The sequence below is a fragment of the Quercus suber genome, unplaced genomic scaffold (genome assembly GCF_002906115.3).
Source record: "Quercus suber isolate HL8 unplaced genomic scaffold, Cork oak 2.0 scaffold_104, whole genome shotgun sequence".
NCBI classification, from domain to species: domain Eukaryota; kingdom Viridiplantae; phylum Streptophyta; class Magnoliopsida; order Fagales; family Fagaceae; genus Quercus; species Quercus suber.
Window position 1 is genome coordinate 118,337 of NW_027069569.1, and position 18,613 is coordinate 136,949.

Below are 18,613 nucleotides of genomic sequence, written 5' to 3' on the forward strand. Positions count from 1 at the left end.
ATAATGACAACTAGATCCAAGGCTTTTAAAAAATAGCCAATTTAGGTTGTGTTTGGCATTGGCTTGAAAAGCTAGCATTTTTTTACTATTTAGCTTATTTTTGCTACTATTCAACTTATTTTTGATATTATTCATGAGTCTTATTATACTTTTTGGTACTATTTATGATTCTCATTGTACTATTTCAGTTACTTTTTAGTTTTATCTATAGTACTTTCAGCAATAAAAAAATTCAGTTTCGGTTAAATAAACTGTTCCCAAATGGACTCTTAGTCCTTAAAGCCAACTTATTCCCTCAATAATTAGTTATTTTTCTCAACTGTTTTAGAGACTAAGTTAGTTTTAGGCACTAAATTTGTCTGTTTTGAAAAGTCTTTGAGCTGATTAATATTAACCCAAATCTCAACCCTCAAAGAATGTTAATGGAATTTACCCAAAAGTAAATAAACTGCTAGGGAGATGGGAGGTTCGTGGTTTTCATTTTTATAGTTGACAGTTTCAACAGCCTAAGGCACCTACTGTTTCGTAGCAATGTGCCTTTATGTTTAGTTTACTCTTACTATATAATTATGGACTGCTAAAGACTTAAGCTTCTATCATATTTTAAGAGAAATTAATACAAGAACCGACCTTAGCTCAGTTGGTAGAGCGGAGGACTGTAGTGGGAAAGTTCCTGTCTGATATCCTTAGGTCGCTGGTTCGAATCCGGCAGGTCGGATTCTTTTTTTTATTTTTGATTGTGGCTTTCTGTCTTTATATGTGATTGGTTTAAGCAACTTCATTTAAAAAAAAGAAAAAGAAAAGGCATCTACTGTGTAGTTGGACAAAGGGCCAATTTTTATTTGCATCAACCACTACAACATGGAATTTTTTATTGATTCAATTTTTTTTTTTCAAATCACTTCCTTCATTTAGTGTATGAGAGCAGATCCAATCTCAATTAAGGAAGAATTAACATAAAAACAATTTCACAATCTATTCTTAGTGCCATTCACATTTTCTTTAATTATGTGTTTTAGATGAAGGAATGGAGATTTGAAAGGAAAACTCAAATGATAGGATTGTAAATTCCATTGATCATTTAAAAACAATTATAAAATTTATTGTTTGGAAAGAGGAGAGAATTTGTGAACTTTAGTCATCCACACCTTTATAAATAACAAGTTCTTGAGTCATGGGTTAATTGTGTTAGCATAAATAAATAAAAGATCTTCATCAAAGATTGAAAATTGAACAGGAAAACATAATCACTGTGGAGTTGGTGGGCCGGTGGCAGGGAAACGATTAGGAAAGCAATCAAATAGTTAATTCATCCTTATCCAGTGCATGACCAAATCCAATTGGAACATATCCAAAGCCAACAACAGATTGTGGAATTCTACAACCTACAATTTTTCTAACTTAGCTAAAACTAGAAATTGTTGGTTGTAGAATTCCAAATGTAGAACTTAACCCAAATCCCGGTTCTAAATACCACACCGAAACTCACGGTACAAACTTGCTTAGTTTAGAAACTTTGCTTGAATGGAAAGAGATGAGAAAGGCAAAAAAGAGGAGAGGGGATGGGATAAAGAAATTTACTAAGTATTGCTATTGTATCCCGACCGCCTCTTCCATTCTCTGCACTCTCCCATGCAAATATAAGAGGTGCTTTCCTTCATAAATTTTGTTTTCTCATCTAAATCTTTTTTCAAAGTATTATGAACTAATTAAAATTAAAAATAATTATGGATCTTCTTCTTTTTTTTCTTTTTTTTTACCCCTAGTCAAATTGTGATAAGCTTAGAACACTAACGGTTAGGTTCTAAAAATTTAGAACAATTGGCAAACTGTGAGCACAAACTTGTCTATATACAAATCTTAAAGTCTATAGGGTATATTAGACAATAATCAACGTGCTACAAGTCAGAGTACAAAAACAAGGAAACTGAAGGTTCAGGAATTTGAAACATGTCAAGCTCAACTGATCGAGAAGATGGTTCAATCAATCGAAAGACGATTCTGCAGAATTTTAATTAAAGCCCAACAACCCACTAAGCCCATCAAGTGATTAGGGTTTCAGATCTAATTCACATAGTATTTAAAGAAAACCCTAAAGCACGTTTTAAAGAGACCTTGGAGCTTCTCTTTTGAGATCTAAAAAGTTGTATGTCTTCTCCTTTCAAAGTCACTACCGGAAATTAATCTATATACCCTTAGAACCAGTAGATCTGAAGTTGCTGCATCACTGGTCATCAAAGGTGATAGAGATTTAAACCTTCAAGGGTGGTCTTGCAGTCATAGCCTAGAGGTCTATATGGGAGATCTAAAGCATAAACAGGTGGTTCATGTGAGAACAAGATCTAGATCAAGGAAGTCTGTGGATTCAAAGCCCAGTTTGGTAACTGTGTTAGATTTATTACGAATTGGTATTCTTGAACTGTAAATCTCAACTTGATATAATGGATAGTTCTCTTGGGATCGTTCCCCCCCCCCCCCCCCAGGTTTTTTTTACATTGAAAGGAATTGTTTCATTGGTTTTCCTAAGTCATCACATCTTGTGTTATTTACTTTTTCACTATGTTTATTTTCATGTGATGATTGTTTAACCTAAATCTGAATAATTAACCTAAGTAAGAACTTAGCTATTATGTTAGTATAAACAAACTGTGTTTTTAGGGGTCTAAAACTTAACACTAACAACAATCTTCAAGCGAATATGTTGACTTGTTGAACCACTTTAATCTTCAAATTGATGAGAGAGAGAGAGAGAGAGAGAGAGAGAGATATGGCAAGTGCTTTCAACCAAAATTAATAGGTTAAAGGTTTAAGTCCGAGAATTAGTCTTTCCAAAAATATAGTAAAGGTAAGATTTTCTACCAATGGTCTCTCCCAGTCTCCGCAAAAGTGGAAGTTTCATGTACACTAAATACAACATTTTAAATGGGAAAGGAGACAAGGAATGAAAGGTATTTACATGGATCTCGTCTCTTGAAGAGATGAGATCCAAGCGGACTGTTGGTGCATTTTAATATTAAATAATTAAAATGAATAAATGTTACAACATAAATGTAAAGATGTAGGAATGAATATGGAAAATGAAAAGTTAGTGAAAATGTTTAATCCCACATTGAAAATGAGAGAGACTATTTTATTCTTTTTAATTGTGGTGATTAATGGGCTAATATGAATTGTCTCAGATATTGGGTTAGATGCGTGCGCAAGAGGGAGGTGAAGGGTGGAGGTATCAAAAATGGAATTGAATCAGCCTCTTGGATCCTCTTACTTGACAGCCCATTCAGAGTAATAACCATATCCGTTGGTTAGTAAATGGCCTGGATTAATACTCCATTTTTATTATGGAAAAATGAAGAGTCATTAACTCACTTAATGGACTATCCGTTTGGGCATTTTCATAGGTTCTTGGTAAGGATGGGTGTTCTTTTTGGTAGCGTTTTGGGCTTGAACATTTTGTGCAGAGGTTATTCTAATCATACGACACTTATTGGGTTGTTGTATCTTGGGGGAGACAAGTAAAAGACGATCTGCATCGGTTACAAAGTTTAGCCAACCAAGGGCTTGAATCTCCTTAAAGAGAGTGAGTACTGCGTCTCAGTCTAAATAGTATTGTGTAATTTCTTTCTTTAAATTAATAAAATTTAGAAGTCTTATTCAATTTCTCTTTGTGTTATTTCTATTATCATTTTGTTTGCACCAACAATTTTAAAGAGATTCAACACATGGAGCCTACACAAGAGAAACCAAATGAGCCTGTTGGAGATCTCAACAAGCTCTTTCGCTTTGAGGGAGCCCACTTCAAGAGGTGGAAAGGAAAAGTCCTCTTCTACTTAAGTCTTCTCAAAGTCGCCTACATCCTCGCTGACAAGAATCTATCAAAAGTTTCTACCGATGAGATAAGTGAGGAAGAATATAGTCTCCATCAAGAAAAAATAGATAAGTATACAAAAGATGAATATAATTGTCGATCTTATCTTTTGAATTGTCTTGCCAATCATTTCTATGATTATTATGATATAGCTTACAATTCTGCTAAGAAAATTTGGAAAGCTTTACAAAGCAAGTATGATATCGAGGAGGCAGGTGTAAAGAAGTATGATGCTAGTAGATTTTTCTGTCACCAAATGGTGGATGGAAAATCAGTGGTGGATTAAGCACAAGATTTCCAAATGATTGTGGCAGAATTGTGATTCGAAAGTATAAAGATTGGAGACAATTTGGTAGTAGCTAGCATAATTGATAAACTACCACAATCTTGGAGGAAGTTCTAAAAGACTTTGCGGCACAAACAAAAGGAGACATTCTTGGAGATTTTGATCACACGCATCCGTGTGGAGGAGGAGACTAGAGGACAAGATGCACTCATAACACAAGAGAGCAGTGGTAATTCCACCACAGAGCAATGGTAATTCCACCACAAAGGTAAATCTTATTTCAACCAATAATAATATGCTCAAAAATCATTTTCTTAGAAATGGTTAATTGAAGCTTAAAAATAGAGCCTTTAAAAATAATAATAGACCTCAAGGAAGGGGAAATCCGAATAAAAATTACAATAAGAACCAAGGACCCCCTACACAAGATCAATTTAATAGATCCTGTTTTGTCTGTGGCAAGAGTGGGCATATTGCTCAATTTTGCAAATTTTGAAAACATGAATCTGTCCCACAGGCTAACATAAACGAAAAGCCTTTAGTGGCTATGATTATAGACATCAATATGGTGCAATATGTTGAAGGGTGGTAGGCAAATTTTGGTGCTAATAGGCACATCTGCTATGACAAAAATTGGTTCAAATTGTACACTACTTTTGAAGAAGAAAAAATTGTTATGCTTAGTGACTCTAGCAAAACCAAGGTTCTTGGAAGTGGTGAAGTTGAATTGAAATTCACTTCTGGACGCATGCTAACATTGAAAGATGTTCTTTACACTCTGTCCATGAGAAAGAATTTGATGTCAAGTTTTTTGCTTAACATAGCTGGTTTCAAGCAAACTACGGAATCTGATAATTATGTAATTACTAAAAAGGGATTATTTGTGGGCAAGGGTTATGCTTGTGATAGAATGTTTAAATTGAATGTTGAGAATAATAAAACATCTATCAATTTAGATTATATGCTTTCTTCTATTAATTTTTGGCATGCTCATTTGTGTCATATAAATAGTAGATATGTGGGAATTATGAGTAGTTTAGGATTAATTCCAAGACAATCAAAAGATTTTGAAAAATGTGAAATTTGTAGTCAAGCTAAGATTACAAAAAAGCCTCATAAAAGTGTTGTAAGAAATACCGAATTACTTGAGTTAATTCACTTCGATTTATGTGAATTTGAGGGAATTTTAACTCGTTGAGGAAATAGATATATTATCACTTTTATGGATAATTTCTCAAAATATACAACTATTTATTTGTTGAAAAATAAAAGTGATGCTTTTGAAAATTTTCAAGATTTTTTAAAAGAAGTTGAAAATCAATTCGGTAGAAAAATAAAAAAAAGAATAAGAAGTGATAGAGGCCGTGAGTATGAATCAAGTGCATTCAACTCATTTGTTCAGTTTTTGGAAATTATCCATGAAACTACTACACGATATTCATCTGCTTCTAATGGTGTGGCTGAAAGAAAAAAATAGAACTTCGATTGAGTTAACAAATGCCATATTAATTAAATCTGGTGCACCTTTACATTTTTTGGGTGAAACTATTTTAACTGCATGTCATGTTTTAAATAGGGTGCTACATAAAAAGTCACATACCACACCTTTTGAGATGTGGAAAACACATAAGTCAAATTTGGGATATTTTAGAATATGGGGTTGTCTTACTTATGTAAGGCTTCCTGACCCTAAAATACCTAAATTAGGTATAAGAGCTACTACATGTGCTTTTTTTGGTTATGTGATTAATAGTGTAGCCTACAGATTTTTTGATCTTGAAAAAAAAAAATTTTGAATCTGGTGATGTAATTTTTCATGAAGAAAAATTTCCTTTTAAATTGAAAAATAGTGGGGGTGAAGAAAATATTTTGTCACAACCTAGTTTTTCTACTTCACATTTACAAAATCAAGAAAATCTTGAAATTGAACCTAGAAGGAGTAAAAGAGCTAGAGTTGAAAAGGATTTTGGTCTTGATTATTATGTTTTTAACATTGAGGAAAATCACCGAAATTAAAAAAAAAAAAAAGGCTTTAATATTACCTGATTCTATATTTTGGAAAGAGGCTGTAAATGATGAGATGGAATCTCTAATTTCTAATAGAACTTGGAAATTAGCGGATCTTCTACCAGGTTGTAAGACCATAGGTTGTAAATGGGTTCTTAGAAAAAAGTTGAAACCGGATGGATCAATAGATAAGTTTAATGCTAAACTTGTTGCAAAAGGCTTTAAAAAAAAAGCTAATCTTGATTTCTTTGATACATTTTCTCCGGTAACAAGAATTACATCTATTAGATTGTTAATTACTATTGCTGAAATTTTTTTATTTGAAAATTCATCAAATTGATGTAAAAACTACTTTTCTAAATTGGTACATAGAGGAAGAGATTTATATGGATCAACCCAAAAACTTTGTAGAGCCTAGACAAGAAAGCAAGGTATGTATGCTAACTAAATCCCTATATGGCTTAAAACAAGCACCTAAGCAGTGGCATGAAAAATTTGATTCCTATATTATTGAGAATGTTTATAAATCAAATGAATGTGATAAATGTATTTATTCTAAATCATGGAATAATTTACATGTTATTATTAGCCTCTATATGGATGATATGTTGATTTTTGGTTCAAATATGCATGTTATAAACGAGACAAAAAAAAAATGCTTAAAACTCATTTTGATATGAAAGATCTTGGTGAGGCTAATTTTATTTTGGGCATGAAAATTACAAAAGCATGTGATGGAATATATCTTGATCAATCACATTATATTGAGAAAATATAATTTTCATGATCACAAAAGTGTAGCTACTCCTTTTGATTCTAGTGTTCATTTATTTCCTATGAATAATGATGATGAGATTTTTAATCAAAAGGATTATGCTAGCATCATTGGTAGTTTGCGTTATGCTACTAATTGTACTAGACCTGACATTGCATATGCAGTAGGAGTGCTCAACAGATTTACTAGCAAGCCTAGTAAAAATCATTGGCTAGCTATTGAGCGAGTCATGAGATATTTAATTAGTACCAAAAGCTATGACTTATTTTATAAAAAATACCCTGCTGTGATTGAAACTTTTAGTGATGCCGATTGGAATACTTTGTCAAGTGATTCTCTCTCTACCACTGATTATATTTTTACCTTAGGTAGTGGCGCTATTTGTTGGAAATCTAAAAAGCAAACAATAATTGCTAATTCAACAATGGAAGCTAAATTAATAACATTAGCTTCAGCTAGTGAAGAGGCAAATTGGCTTAGAGATTTGTTATATGAAATTCTACTTTGGAAAAAGTCAATTCCACCTAGATTAATTCATTGTGATAGCACTGCTGCAATTGGTAGAGTTAAAAACCGTTATTACAATGGTAAATCCAGACCTATAAGAAGAAAGCACAGTACCACGCGATCTTATTTGAGTTGTGGCATCATAACTGTGGATTATATTAAATCTAATGATAATCTTACAGAACCATTTACCAAGGCCTTGGCAAAAGATAGAGTCTAGAATACATCGAGGGGGATGAGACTAAAGTCCATAAAATCATAAGCCATGTATGAGGATACCCAACCCAAGGACTAGAGATCCTGAGAATTGGGTTCAATGGAAAAAACAAATCATACGATGGTCATAAGAAATGCACAATTTATTTTTTTTAATTATTTATTTCATAAATAATTTTTTAAATTGTTCATCTCTATGATGTAAATGCATTTATCCTGTAATGTGGAGAGGTTGAGTAAAAAACTCTTAATGAAATTTGTAACTCGTATGAGTAGGGTGTCAAAATTACAGAAGCACCCTTGACAAAATTTCACCTATGTGAATGTGAGGGTGGGGTCGCTTCCTATGAGATTTGGACTTAATCTCAAATACACTCATGAAACCAAGATTAGCACACGGCCGTAAAGTGCTAGCTATAAAAGCTCATGTCAATACCTAGGTTGTTATGTGCAAATAGTGATATTTAATTTCCCTAAAGCAATCCTAGTTCAAGTCAGAGACCACTACGATTCTAGAGTTGAGATTACTATTTTACTAAGTGAAGGTTCAATGTAGATCACACCTTCATGATGCATAGTGACCTGTATTTACCTAGTAATTTCTCCTTAACTAAAAAATTTAATATTAAAATGAGTGGGGGATTGTTGGAGCATTTTAATATTAAATAATTAAAATGAATAAATGTTACAATATAAATGTAAAGATGTGAGAGTGATTATGGAAGATAAGGAGTTAGTGAAAATGTTTAATCCCACATTGAAAATGAGAGAAACTAATTTATTCTTTTTAATTATGGTAATTAATGGGTTAACATGAATTGTCTCAGATATTGAGCTAGATACGTGCGTAAGAGGGAGGTAAAGGGTGGAGGTATCAAAAATGGAAATGCATCAACCTTTTGGATCCTCCTACTTGACAGCCCATTCAGAGTAATTACCATATCTGTTGGTGAGTAAATGGCCCGGATTAATACTCCATTTTTTAATAATGGACCTAATTAATCAAATTAATTTGGGTAGTAATCTCGTGAGGCCTATTAACTCTATAAATAGACTCATTAGACCTAATCCAAATTATTGTAATATACACTAAAAAAAAAATAGAGAGGTTCTTGGCAAGGAAGACTATTCTTTCTAGTGTAACTTTGGGTTTGAACACTTTGTGCAAAAGTTGTTCTAACCATACGACACTTGTTAGACTGTTGTATCTTGGAGAAAACAAGTTAAAAACGATCTACACCGGTTACAAAGTTTAGCCAACCAAGGGCTTGAATCTCCTTAAAGAGAGCGAGTTTCGCGCCTCAGTCCAAATAGTGTTGTGTAATTTCTCTTTAAATTAATAAAATTCAAAAGTATCATTCAGTTTTTCCTTGTGTAATTTCCATTATCATTGTGTTTGTACCAACACGGACTAAATTTTTACTAGTGTAAAACACTATTATTATTTTTATGTGTATTCTAATAAGTATTACTGTTTGCTAAAAAAAAAAAAAAAACCAGCGTGTGCATCTTGGCTCTTGAACGAGTTCTAGAGAAACATTTATTTGGTAAATAAATGTTTTTGAAAAACATTTATTTACCAAATAATTTTAAAATGTATTGCTAAGCAAAAGTCACTGGTTATATAAGGAAATGATCACTATAAGGCGAAGTAAACTAAAAATTGCAAAAAGTCATTAATTCTTTTGTTGTCGATTCAATTTGAAACGATAAAAATTAGTTTAAAAAGAAATAGTCCTTAATAAATTATAGAATGGCAACTAAAATGTGAATTTTGTAAGCAAAATTGCTTTCGATTACAGTCTCATTAGCCAAAGAAGTAGATTTCATTAGGGTAATAAAACTTTTTTTTTTTTAGTACCACACTTAATTGATCACATATAGAGATTGGGATATTGAACTTCAGTTTGTCGAGAACAAAGACAAATGACTCAAATCACATTCTTTTCTCCATTAATCTCAAAGAAATAAAATAAACATTTTTCCTTGACCCCAATAACTGGTAAAACAAAAATTATCACTCTAGAACCAAGGCAAAGAGCCAGATAAATCAACTAATCAAGCAATTCTTTAAGATTAAGGTCATGTTTGGTGCGTACATGTGTTGTAATAGATCTTGTAATAGAATAGTTATTCATGTATAATAACCATTCGCTTATTTAGTTGCATCTTTATTATAAGGAATTGTTATATCTTAGTAATAGATACTCCTTAAATTTAGGAATATATATATTTATTTCTAAAATGATTTTAATAGCTTTTTTTTTTTCTTTTTTTATATAAGATAGAATTTTTACTCTAACCTTATTTAAGTGTATATATATGTGAAGTTTCCTCCTGTAGACTTAAACCCCGACCCTTACCCCCCACACCCCACAAGCACTTATACTTGTGGAATGATCACCGCTCCAAGGGTGCATGGTGGACTATAATAACTATTCTTTAATACATGTAACAAATTTTAAAATTAATGTATTTTCAAAAATATAAATTTTCAATATGCATCATTTGTTACAAACTTTTCATATGTAAAATCCAAACTTACTATTACAAATAAATATTCTATTATAACATCTTTTTTTTTTATTCCTAATAATAATAATTATCATTTCTAACGTCTTACACTCTTATGTAATATACATTCAGTATATCAAACATGCCTTAAAAGTTTTAAACAGCACCCATTTTCGCCTCACCTAGCTTATTCCTATTCTACTGCAACTTGGATAATACCAGATGCATCTTGTGATTTCCTTTCTTCTCACCATTGTCTCTTGATAGGATTTAATCTCAAAGGGATTTCACAATGTTGTGATTTCATGCCATTGGTTTTGTGTTTGTTTCCGGTCTAATTAAGCTCATTGATGAGTATGGATCAGTTGTGATTGGGTGTGAACTGGTATCAAATTAGGACCTGGAAGTGTTCATATGATCGTTTGAGGGTGACGTACAAAGCACGCAACTGTTAAACTTAATATCTAGATAGATGCGGGAGTGTAATTTACTAGGTTTGTTATAATTGGCATGGCGGTTATAAATTTTCATATTTGGGGTGAAAGTATAAACAATAATATAGTTCATGGTAGATTTTTGCGGTTGACCCATTTTTTTGAGCATATCAAAATTCAAATTAACTTACCCCTATCAAGACTTAGTTTTAGCATCCACTTGGTCTCAGTGATCTCATTGTTAAAATTATCTTGCCAAAATTCTCCACCTATCTAAAAATTTTGGATCCTATTTTCATTTTTTTTGGGTCCAGTTAATGTGTGCTCTTAGAGTACACGTTAAGCCATCCATTTTTAGAAAGATTTTCTCTGAAATTGAAAAAGTTGGCAATACTTTTTCAATTTTCAATAAATTTTTTCTCAAAAATAGTTAATTATTGTATGCCTTAAGGACACACATTAGTAAAATCATTTTTTTATACCATATCCACAATTTGCATACTAGAAATCTATAGCCAGAATCGAGCATTGGTGTTATTCTATTTCTAGGTTTTTGTTGATGGGTATGGATCGGTTGTGATTGGGTGTGAACTGGTATCAAATTAGGACTTTTGGACATGTCTGAAAATTTTGGATCCTATTTCCATTTTTTTTATGCCATATCTACGATTTGCATACTAGAAATCTATTGCCAGAATTGAGCATCGGTGTTATTCCATTTCTAGGTTTTTCATTATGAGTTAAAGTCGACTCATTTATAAATTTTTATGTAAAACTAGGTTGTTGAAAATAACTGGTTATTTATGGACCGATAACCTATGTGATTATGAAAGGGTCAGTGAGTTACTTTCATTCTTCCTTGAAACAAGAACATGCATACATGGGGAAGAAAAGTGATTAAGATTTTGTCTCACACAAAGACAATTATGTACAATTTCTCTCTTTGCCCTTCATGTGAGCTTTGCTAGAGCTCCAGTACAAAGTAGGCATAGAAGTTATTCTCAAAATGCTGCCGATTTTCAATTTTTGTCCTGTGCCCATTTGCAGCCTTTTGACAAAGAGAAAAAAGCGACGTGTTTTGTCAGTGCCTCTTCATCATCTGGACCACTGAAGAAAACCCCAATCTCCATCCCAATGTAGGTCCAATTAAGCGACTTATGTAGCATTTTTTTAGGACACTTCAGTCCACACCCGCTTAATCCTCCAACCCATTTGGGATCCAAGCCGTGGCAAAGACTGAGTTGTGACCCTTCCATGTGAGGACCAACATATCTTCCTCCTTCTTCATGCCCCATCCACTGGCATGTTCATCAAGCAAGTCCTTCACTTCCTTCACAGTCTCTTCGCAGAACGGAATGCTTATCCAACCGGAGTTGGTCATTCTTTGGCACAATTTAATGCCAGACTCTAACCTCTCTATTCTTTGAAACCCTTCAAAACTAATAATGTTCTCAATTTTATGACCAATATCGGATTCATATTCCATCCTTTGGCAACTTTCTTTGGGCAAGAAAGTTTCCAAGGCATCAAAGGGTATCCATAGGTAATTAAAGCAAGTGGTAATTCTTGATGTGAGACTTGAAGCACTAAGATCAGAATCTTCATCAACTACCACTATAATTTGAGGGTTAAGGCCTTTAATTATATCTAGGAAAGTGTCTCTCAATGAAGCACCATGAGGACTCCCATTTTGCTCATCAGACAAATAACGTAGCCAATGTTGGCAATTTATTACCAAAGCTTCATCACCCCTAAGGTTTAGAGTGGAAGGATTCAAGTGGGCCAATAGAGATTCAAAGTGAAAACTAGCTGACTCTTTGCGCTTAACTACTTCACCTAATGTAGATGGAGATGATGAATTATCAAAGACACGAAATTCAAAAGGAACATCCCTAAACTTAGCAAAATTTCCCAAACGAAGGCCAACTTCTTCAGTTGATACATTAAGTAAAGGAGGGACTGGTGGCCTACTAGAGGGCACTGTGATTCGAAGTGAAGGAGGACCTTCCGGCCTTTTAGCCAGCGTGTCGATGAGAGTAGGCCATTGCATACAATGAGTGACGCTAAAATCTAAGATATGAACTCTTGGAAACCCTTGAATTGCATTCAAAATGGCACTATTTGATGCACAAAAGCCAAACCGATGCCAAGGGATTAGATCAACATACCCGGCTAGCTCGGTCACCGACATCAACCTCCTTTGAATGGTGCTGCTTCCATTAAAATTCATCGCTGTTGGGCAAACCCTAGAGGCCCTTGAGATTAGTGCCCTCAAAAACCAAGAAGCAAGCCTTTGGTTAGGGTCACCAACAGAAGAAGCAACGTTGTTTAGCACCCACATAACTTGCTGAGCCAAAGTAACATCGTTGGTCTCTAGAGCACTCGCACAGTGAAGTAAAAGCTTTTCTAAACAAGCTCCATCAAGGCTTCCGAGACACCCATTAAGGGCACCTGAAAGAGGACTGTGAAGGGTGTTGTTGAAGAGAGTAGGGTTTTGTAGAGAAACAGACGTGTTTCCTCTCTGTTCAGCTTTCATGGCTGCTATGTTTGGTAAATAATTGATGAAGAAAAAGTAGGAAAGAGTTAGGTTTCTGTTGATTGGACTTGCATGGTGGCCTTGGAAGTTCAGGAAGAGAGGGAGGAACTATGTGCTGTTTGACACGCGTCCAGTGGATATTGGTGGGTGGGATATATTGAAAAGCTAGGGTTTTATCTAATTGTAGATTTGAATTCGCAGGTTCAAGAAAGATGAGGTCTTGGGAGTTGGAAGTCTATATGTACATGGCTTTTGTGTTAAACACTTATGTGCTTGAGAGAGAGAGAGCGTGAGAAAGTTAAATTCCTGGTTTTTTCTGGTAGCTACTTGAACCATATATATACTGGAGAAATGTCTCTGTTGAATGATTATCAAGATGGTATGAAGCCAAAAATTATAGTTAATTGAACCTTGAGTCCGTACTAACTTGACAACTGTAGCTGGAGTTAGCAATAGTAAGCAAGTTTTCTCTTTTCAGGAATATTTCATCTTTTTTTTTTTTAATTATTAATTTAAGGATATGATATTTTATGTATCTAGGAAATGCTATCATTTCTCTTACCATATATAGATTCTGGCACACACCCTGCATATTGTGATAGATATTACAATTATGCTGGATACATTTTACCCTGTTTGTCTTTAAGTTAAATTGACTAGGGTTGTCTCATTGTTTTTGCAATAGTTACCATGCCATTACAATTATGTTGTACTATTGTAGGCTAATAAACTCTAATTTAACTGGCACATTATCTTTTTATAAGTGTTAATTTTGGATATGATCATTGGTATAAGTCATTGGGTACGCATGTAACTTATCAATAAATAAAAAAAATTGTACCCAAGTTCAATTGTTCAAGTCACAAATTGACAAAAGCTCAAATTTACGAGTTGAAGCAGCAAGGATACCGTGTCAACCCACGCCCTGTAATACAGATATACCTCTTGTTTGTTTGCTTTGCTTTTATTAATTTTTTTTTTTTCTTGATGTATATATCCCTCAGGCATTTTTGTTATTTAGCATTACTCAAAATTATCATTACTAAGTATCTATCGCTGTTTAGTTGGGCGTGGATAGAGATTTTCTAAGCAAATGTGACACGTTGCTAATTTCTTCTGATAAGCTTCATTTTAAATAAACTAACTGATTATGGCAGCTCTACAGAACAGAGGGTAGTGAGTAGGTTAAGATAGCTGTCTTAGCCGGCCACTCTTTTGTCGAATTTGTGCTCATAAATTGCGATTTGAGACAAAACAAATATCCATTTTTTATTGGTGGGGGTAAGAGACAAAACCAATATTTCATTAATTAGTTTAATTAATTAATCTAGTTTTTTTTTTTTACATGGAGTTTATTGATGATTGATAGCTACCCTTCATTCCCATCCCTCCACAAAAGAGATATAATATGAGAGATCAACTTGGTTGCTTGTGCAATGTGATGCCACAATATAAGACAAAATACACCTCCTCCTCCACAAGGACGAATTAATTAGGTTATTTCACTAAAATGTCACTCCACGTATTGAATAAAGACCATAGAATATTTTCTGCATATTTTACATGACGTCTCCTTTCATCAATATCTCTTCCCACTCATTCATCAAAAAAAAAAAAAAATCTCTTCCCACTCAAACATTGTTTGGCGAAAGTGGAATGGAATTATGAGATGTTGTACTAAGATTGGGGGGAGGAAACAACGTTTATTTATTATACTTGGAATTTGAAAACCTCTGTTCTTTTTCATGTAGGAGCAAATTGTAAAAGGAGATTTAGGTATAGTTTATTTAGCTTTTTGTTAATAAATTTTTGTTGAAAGTATTTAAAAATATACTTGTACTTAAAAAAAAATTGAGAAAAGTTATTAAAAAAAAAAAAATTTTAAAAACTGTACATAAAAACTAAAAAAAAAAAAAAAAAGTTTATAAGCTATGCTCAAACACCTAACTGTTACTTCTCACTTATGTTTCACTGGACTTACTAGGAATTCTAGTCGATGTAAAGAGATTACTCTTTCTTTTTGAAAAATACTGAACATATTACAAATTTTATTACATAATATTTAAAAACTTATTTGAAAATATATATTATTGATGAATTTCAAAACCATTAAAAAAGAATGATATATTTTTTTTAATTGATGTGTCACGTTAATATATAAAGGTCAAGAAATGAAGGTTACGTTTGGAATAGTTTATATTGGACAACTTTTTTTACTATTTAACTTATTTTTTTATATTATTTAGGAGTTTCATTATATTTTGTGGTACTATTTATAGGTCTCACTGTACTATTTTAACTAGCTTTTAGCTTTATTTACAGTATTTTCAGTAAAAAGTTTTCAGTTTCAACTAAATAAATTGTTCCCAAATAAACCTGAAATGTGTAGTATCCTTAACATTATTTTTTCCTAATTTTTCAAGCTAAAAAGGATAAATTTCATTTTTTTTTAAAAAAAAAAACAAACAAACAAAAAAACAAAACAAAACAAAAATGACATCCTATGCAGTTCGCAATTCTACCTGAAAATTTATTTCAGGATTTCCAATTTGAAGCTATGTATCAATGCAAAGTTACATGTTACAATTTGTTTAATTAAAGTGATGGTTTTGCAAACTTGGTCAACACATCAAGAAGGGGAAACAGAAAGAAAGAAATTGATGGCAAATATATACTAGAAAAAAACTTTACCCAAAGAAAAATTATACAGGAAGAAAGAAGGGAAGCTTTTGAATCCTGATTTGAACCATCACTTGTTTAGTAACATTTCTTTTGAATCATTTATTACTGCAAAGCTGTAGGTTTTGCTGCACATAAGACCTGTCTCAGTCACTTTACCATGACAATCCAACGAAAATCTTGTGATTTAGATTGTACATTCCCTTATAGGGAAAAAGAAATTTTTTCTATGTTCGTGCTAGAGCCTTGTCTCCATGATTCGTACAATCATACAGAGTTTGTGCAAGTTTATATATGCAACTTCAACATCTTCACTAATACATTAGAGGATTATGTCTCTTGATCATGTCTAAGATTGAAGATAACGCACAATACAAAATGAAATAAGCGCCAAAAGTTTTTGTCTTCCATGCTGATATTTGCAGACCCAATTGGCTAATCTAGTACGTAGATCTAGTAGTAACTCTCTAGCTGGCGTGAAGTTTTGTTTGTGTAAGTAAGAATCTTTTTTTCTTTTTTCTCTTTTGCTGAAGTTTAAGTAAGAATCACTACATGTGACCAGAGATTCCTTTATCGCAGTAAGTAGTCAGAATTCTTGGGTTAATCATTCAATTTATTAAAATAATAACCTTAATACAAAATAGCAGTTCAACACTTCAACCAATCAAAAGAAAAATGAATTGTCCGCATTTATGCTTTATTCCAAACAGATCAAAAGCATGAAAAGAACAAGACCCAAAAACCTTGAATGCTTTTTTGTTTTCTTGTGGGGTTAAGTAAAGCAGATATTACTGAATAATTGGGTGTCTATAATTGCATTATAAGATAATTCAGTCAGATAAAGACAGCACCTATGCCACGCAAAGCAGTGAGGGATTTTTTATTTTTTACTCGTTTAATTTGAGTCATGATATTAAGATATTAACTAAGCATAGTGATTTTCACCCGACTTTGGATCCAAAATCATAAGAATATTTATCCCATTGTCATTGAGGAAATAATTGGACAAGAAAAAAACAAGTCGTTCTTGCACCACTTCTATCATATATATGCCTACGTCGCCACGCTATGGTTTATTTTGAAATTTAAATAATTGCGAGAGACAGAAGCTGCCGAATTCATTTCAAGTTTAAAGGGATATCAAGTATGCTTATGTACTTCTTAAAAAATATACATATGCTTATGTACACTTCCGGAAGTTTTAAGAGGGGGTTTAGTTTCATGTTTTGGTACTATTTCCATATCCAGCGTGTCCTTTTCAATTTTCCTAAATTCCTTAAAGCTTCATATCTAATAAGCAAAGGGCTTTTGATTGTTTCACATTGTTAGAGATACATCATCCCAAATAATCAAGACCCAAACTCAATCATCCTTGGTGTGCAAGCTAAGACATACTTATACTGTAAGTCTATTAATTGTTATTAGTTTAGGGTTAAACCTATTATAAATAAATTATATTAAGTTCATTGTAATACAAGAATATTCTCAAGCTTATCCAAACTCAAGGTTCCATCAATCTTCCACTTTGAGTTTGAAGGGGGTGTTAGAGAGAGATATATATATATATATATATCAACCCAAGTAATCAAGGTCTTAGCCCAATCATGCTTTGTATGCAAGCCAAGACACATACTTGTATTGCAAATCTATTAATTGTGTTTAGTCTAGGATTCTGCCTATTATAAATAAGTCGTATTAGAGTCATTGTAACATAATATTTGTACTTCACTCATATATAAAAGATGTAGTTTTTAGGGGTTTCTTTTATGGATATAAGTCGTTAAATCAAATTACGTAACTCTTTGTGTTCTTGTATTACTCTATTTTATGTTTTTGCTTGCTACAATATTTATCTATCTTCCACAATTATTTTAACACACATCATCTGTAAATCGTATCATGTGAAACATTTCACATCCAAGAATGTGAAACTATAATTAGCCATAAAAATAAAAATAAAAAACTTTGAGTGAGAGAATTTGTGATTCTAAATTTTTATTCATGGTTACTTTTTATACAAAAATAAATAAACAAAGTCCAATAATATTTCATGTCTCCATGACAGTTTTAAGCGAAACAAATTTACTTTCATCCGTATATATTTTATGAGATATTTTAATGGGTTAATTACATTGTCCTCCTTAAGTACTATTTAGGAATGGCAACGGGTCGGGTTCGGGCCGGGTTTTTTCATACCCGGACCCGACCCGCGGGCCAAGGCCCACAACCCGGACCCGGCCCGTTTACTAAACGGATTTTTTTTTTCGGGGCCCGGACCCGGCCCTGCCGGGCCCCGCGGGCTCCACGGGCCCCGTTGGGCCGTGGTACTTCAAGGCCCATTCTGTGGCTCAATCAATAAAAAAAAAAAAAAAAAAATTGCCTAATATTGATTTTCTTAGCAACCAAACAGGAGGGAAAAAAAACACCCAAGAAAACCCATTATTTTCTCAGCAAACAACAGATCGGAAACCCTTTTTTTTCATTACAATATTTTCCCACATCAAAAGCATTTTTTTCATTACAATATTTTCCCACATCAAAGGCAAAAATAAGAATTAACATACAAACCTAGATTTGAACAATAAGACCCTACAAAATCAAATCAAACAAGCTGATCTATTCAACCAAAATAGCACTAAAACTAGAAATTACAAATTTCATTCTTTGAACAGCAGCGCCGGCGAAGTGAGCATGAGAGGCGAAGCAGTGGCGCTGGCGAAGTGAGCATGGGAGGCGAAGCAGAGGCGCCGATGAAGTGAGCATGGGAGGCGAAGCAGCGGCGCCGGCGAGGTGA

At 33.2% G+C, this 18,613-nt stretch overlaps 1 protein-coding gene and 1 non-coding gene across 2 annotated transcripts; one reads left to right on the plus strand and one right to left on the minus strand.

Moving 5' to 3' along the window:
- Positions 1-625: 625 nt before the first annotated feature.
- TRNAY-GUA (transfer RNA tyrosine (anticodon GUA)) lies at positions 626-718 on the plus strand. Its single transcript has 2 exons — positions 626-662; positions 683-718. It is a non-coding gene; the product is annotated as a tRNA-Tyr (tRNA).
- Positions 719-11,487: 10,769 nt separating this feature from the next.
- On the minus strand, positions 11,488-13,442 carry LOC111989272 (scarecrow-like protein 32). The gene has a single exon (XM_024021055.2). It carries the CDS (start codon positions 13,138-13,140, stop codon positions 11,800-11,802), a length of 1,341 nt encoding a protein of 446 aa, XP_023876823.1. The 5' UTR covers positions 13,141-13,442; the 3' UTR covers positions 11,488-11,799.
- Between the last annotated feature and the right edge of the window lie 5,171 nt (positions 13,443-18,613).

Bases quoted from the DNA above. Each gene is read 5' to 3' on its own strand.
- LOC111989272 (XM_024021055.2), bottom strand. From the start codon at position 13,140: ATGAAAGCTGAACAGAGAGGAAACACGTCTGTTTCTCTACAAAACCCT.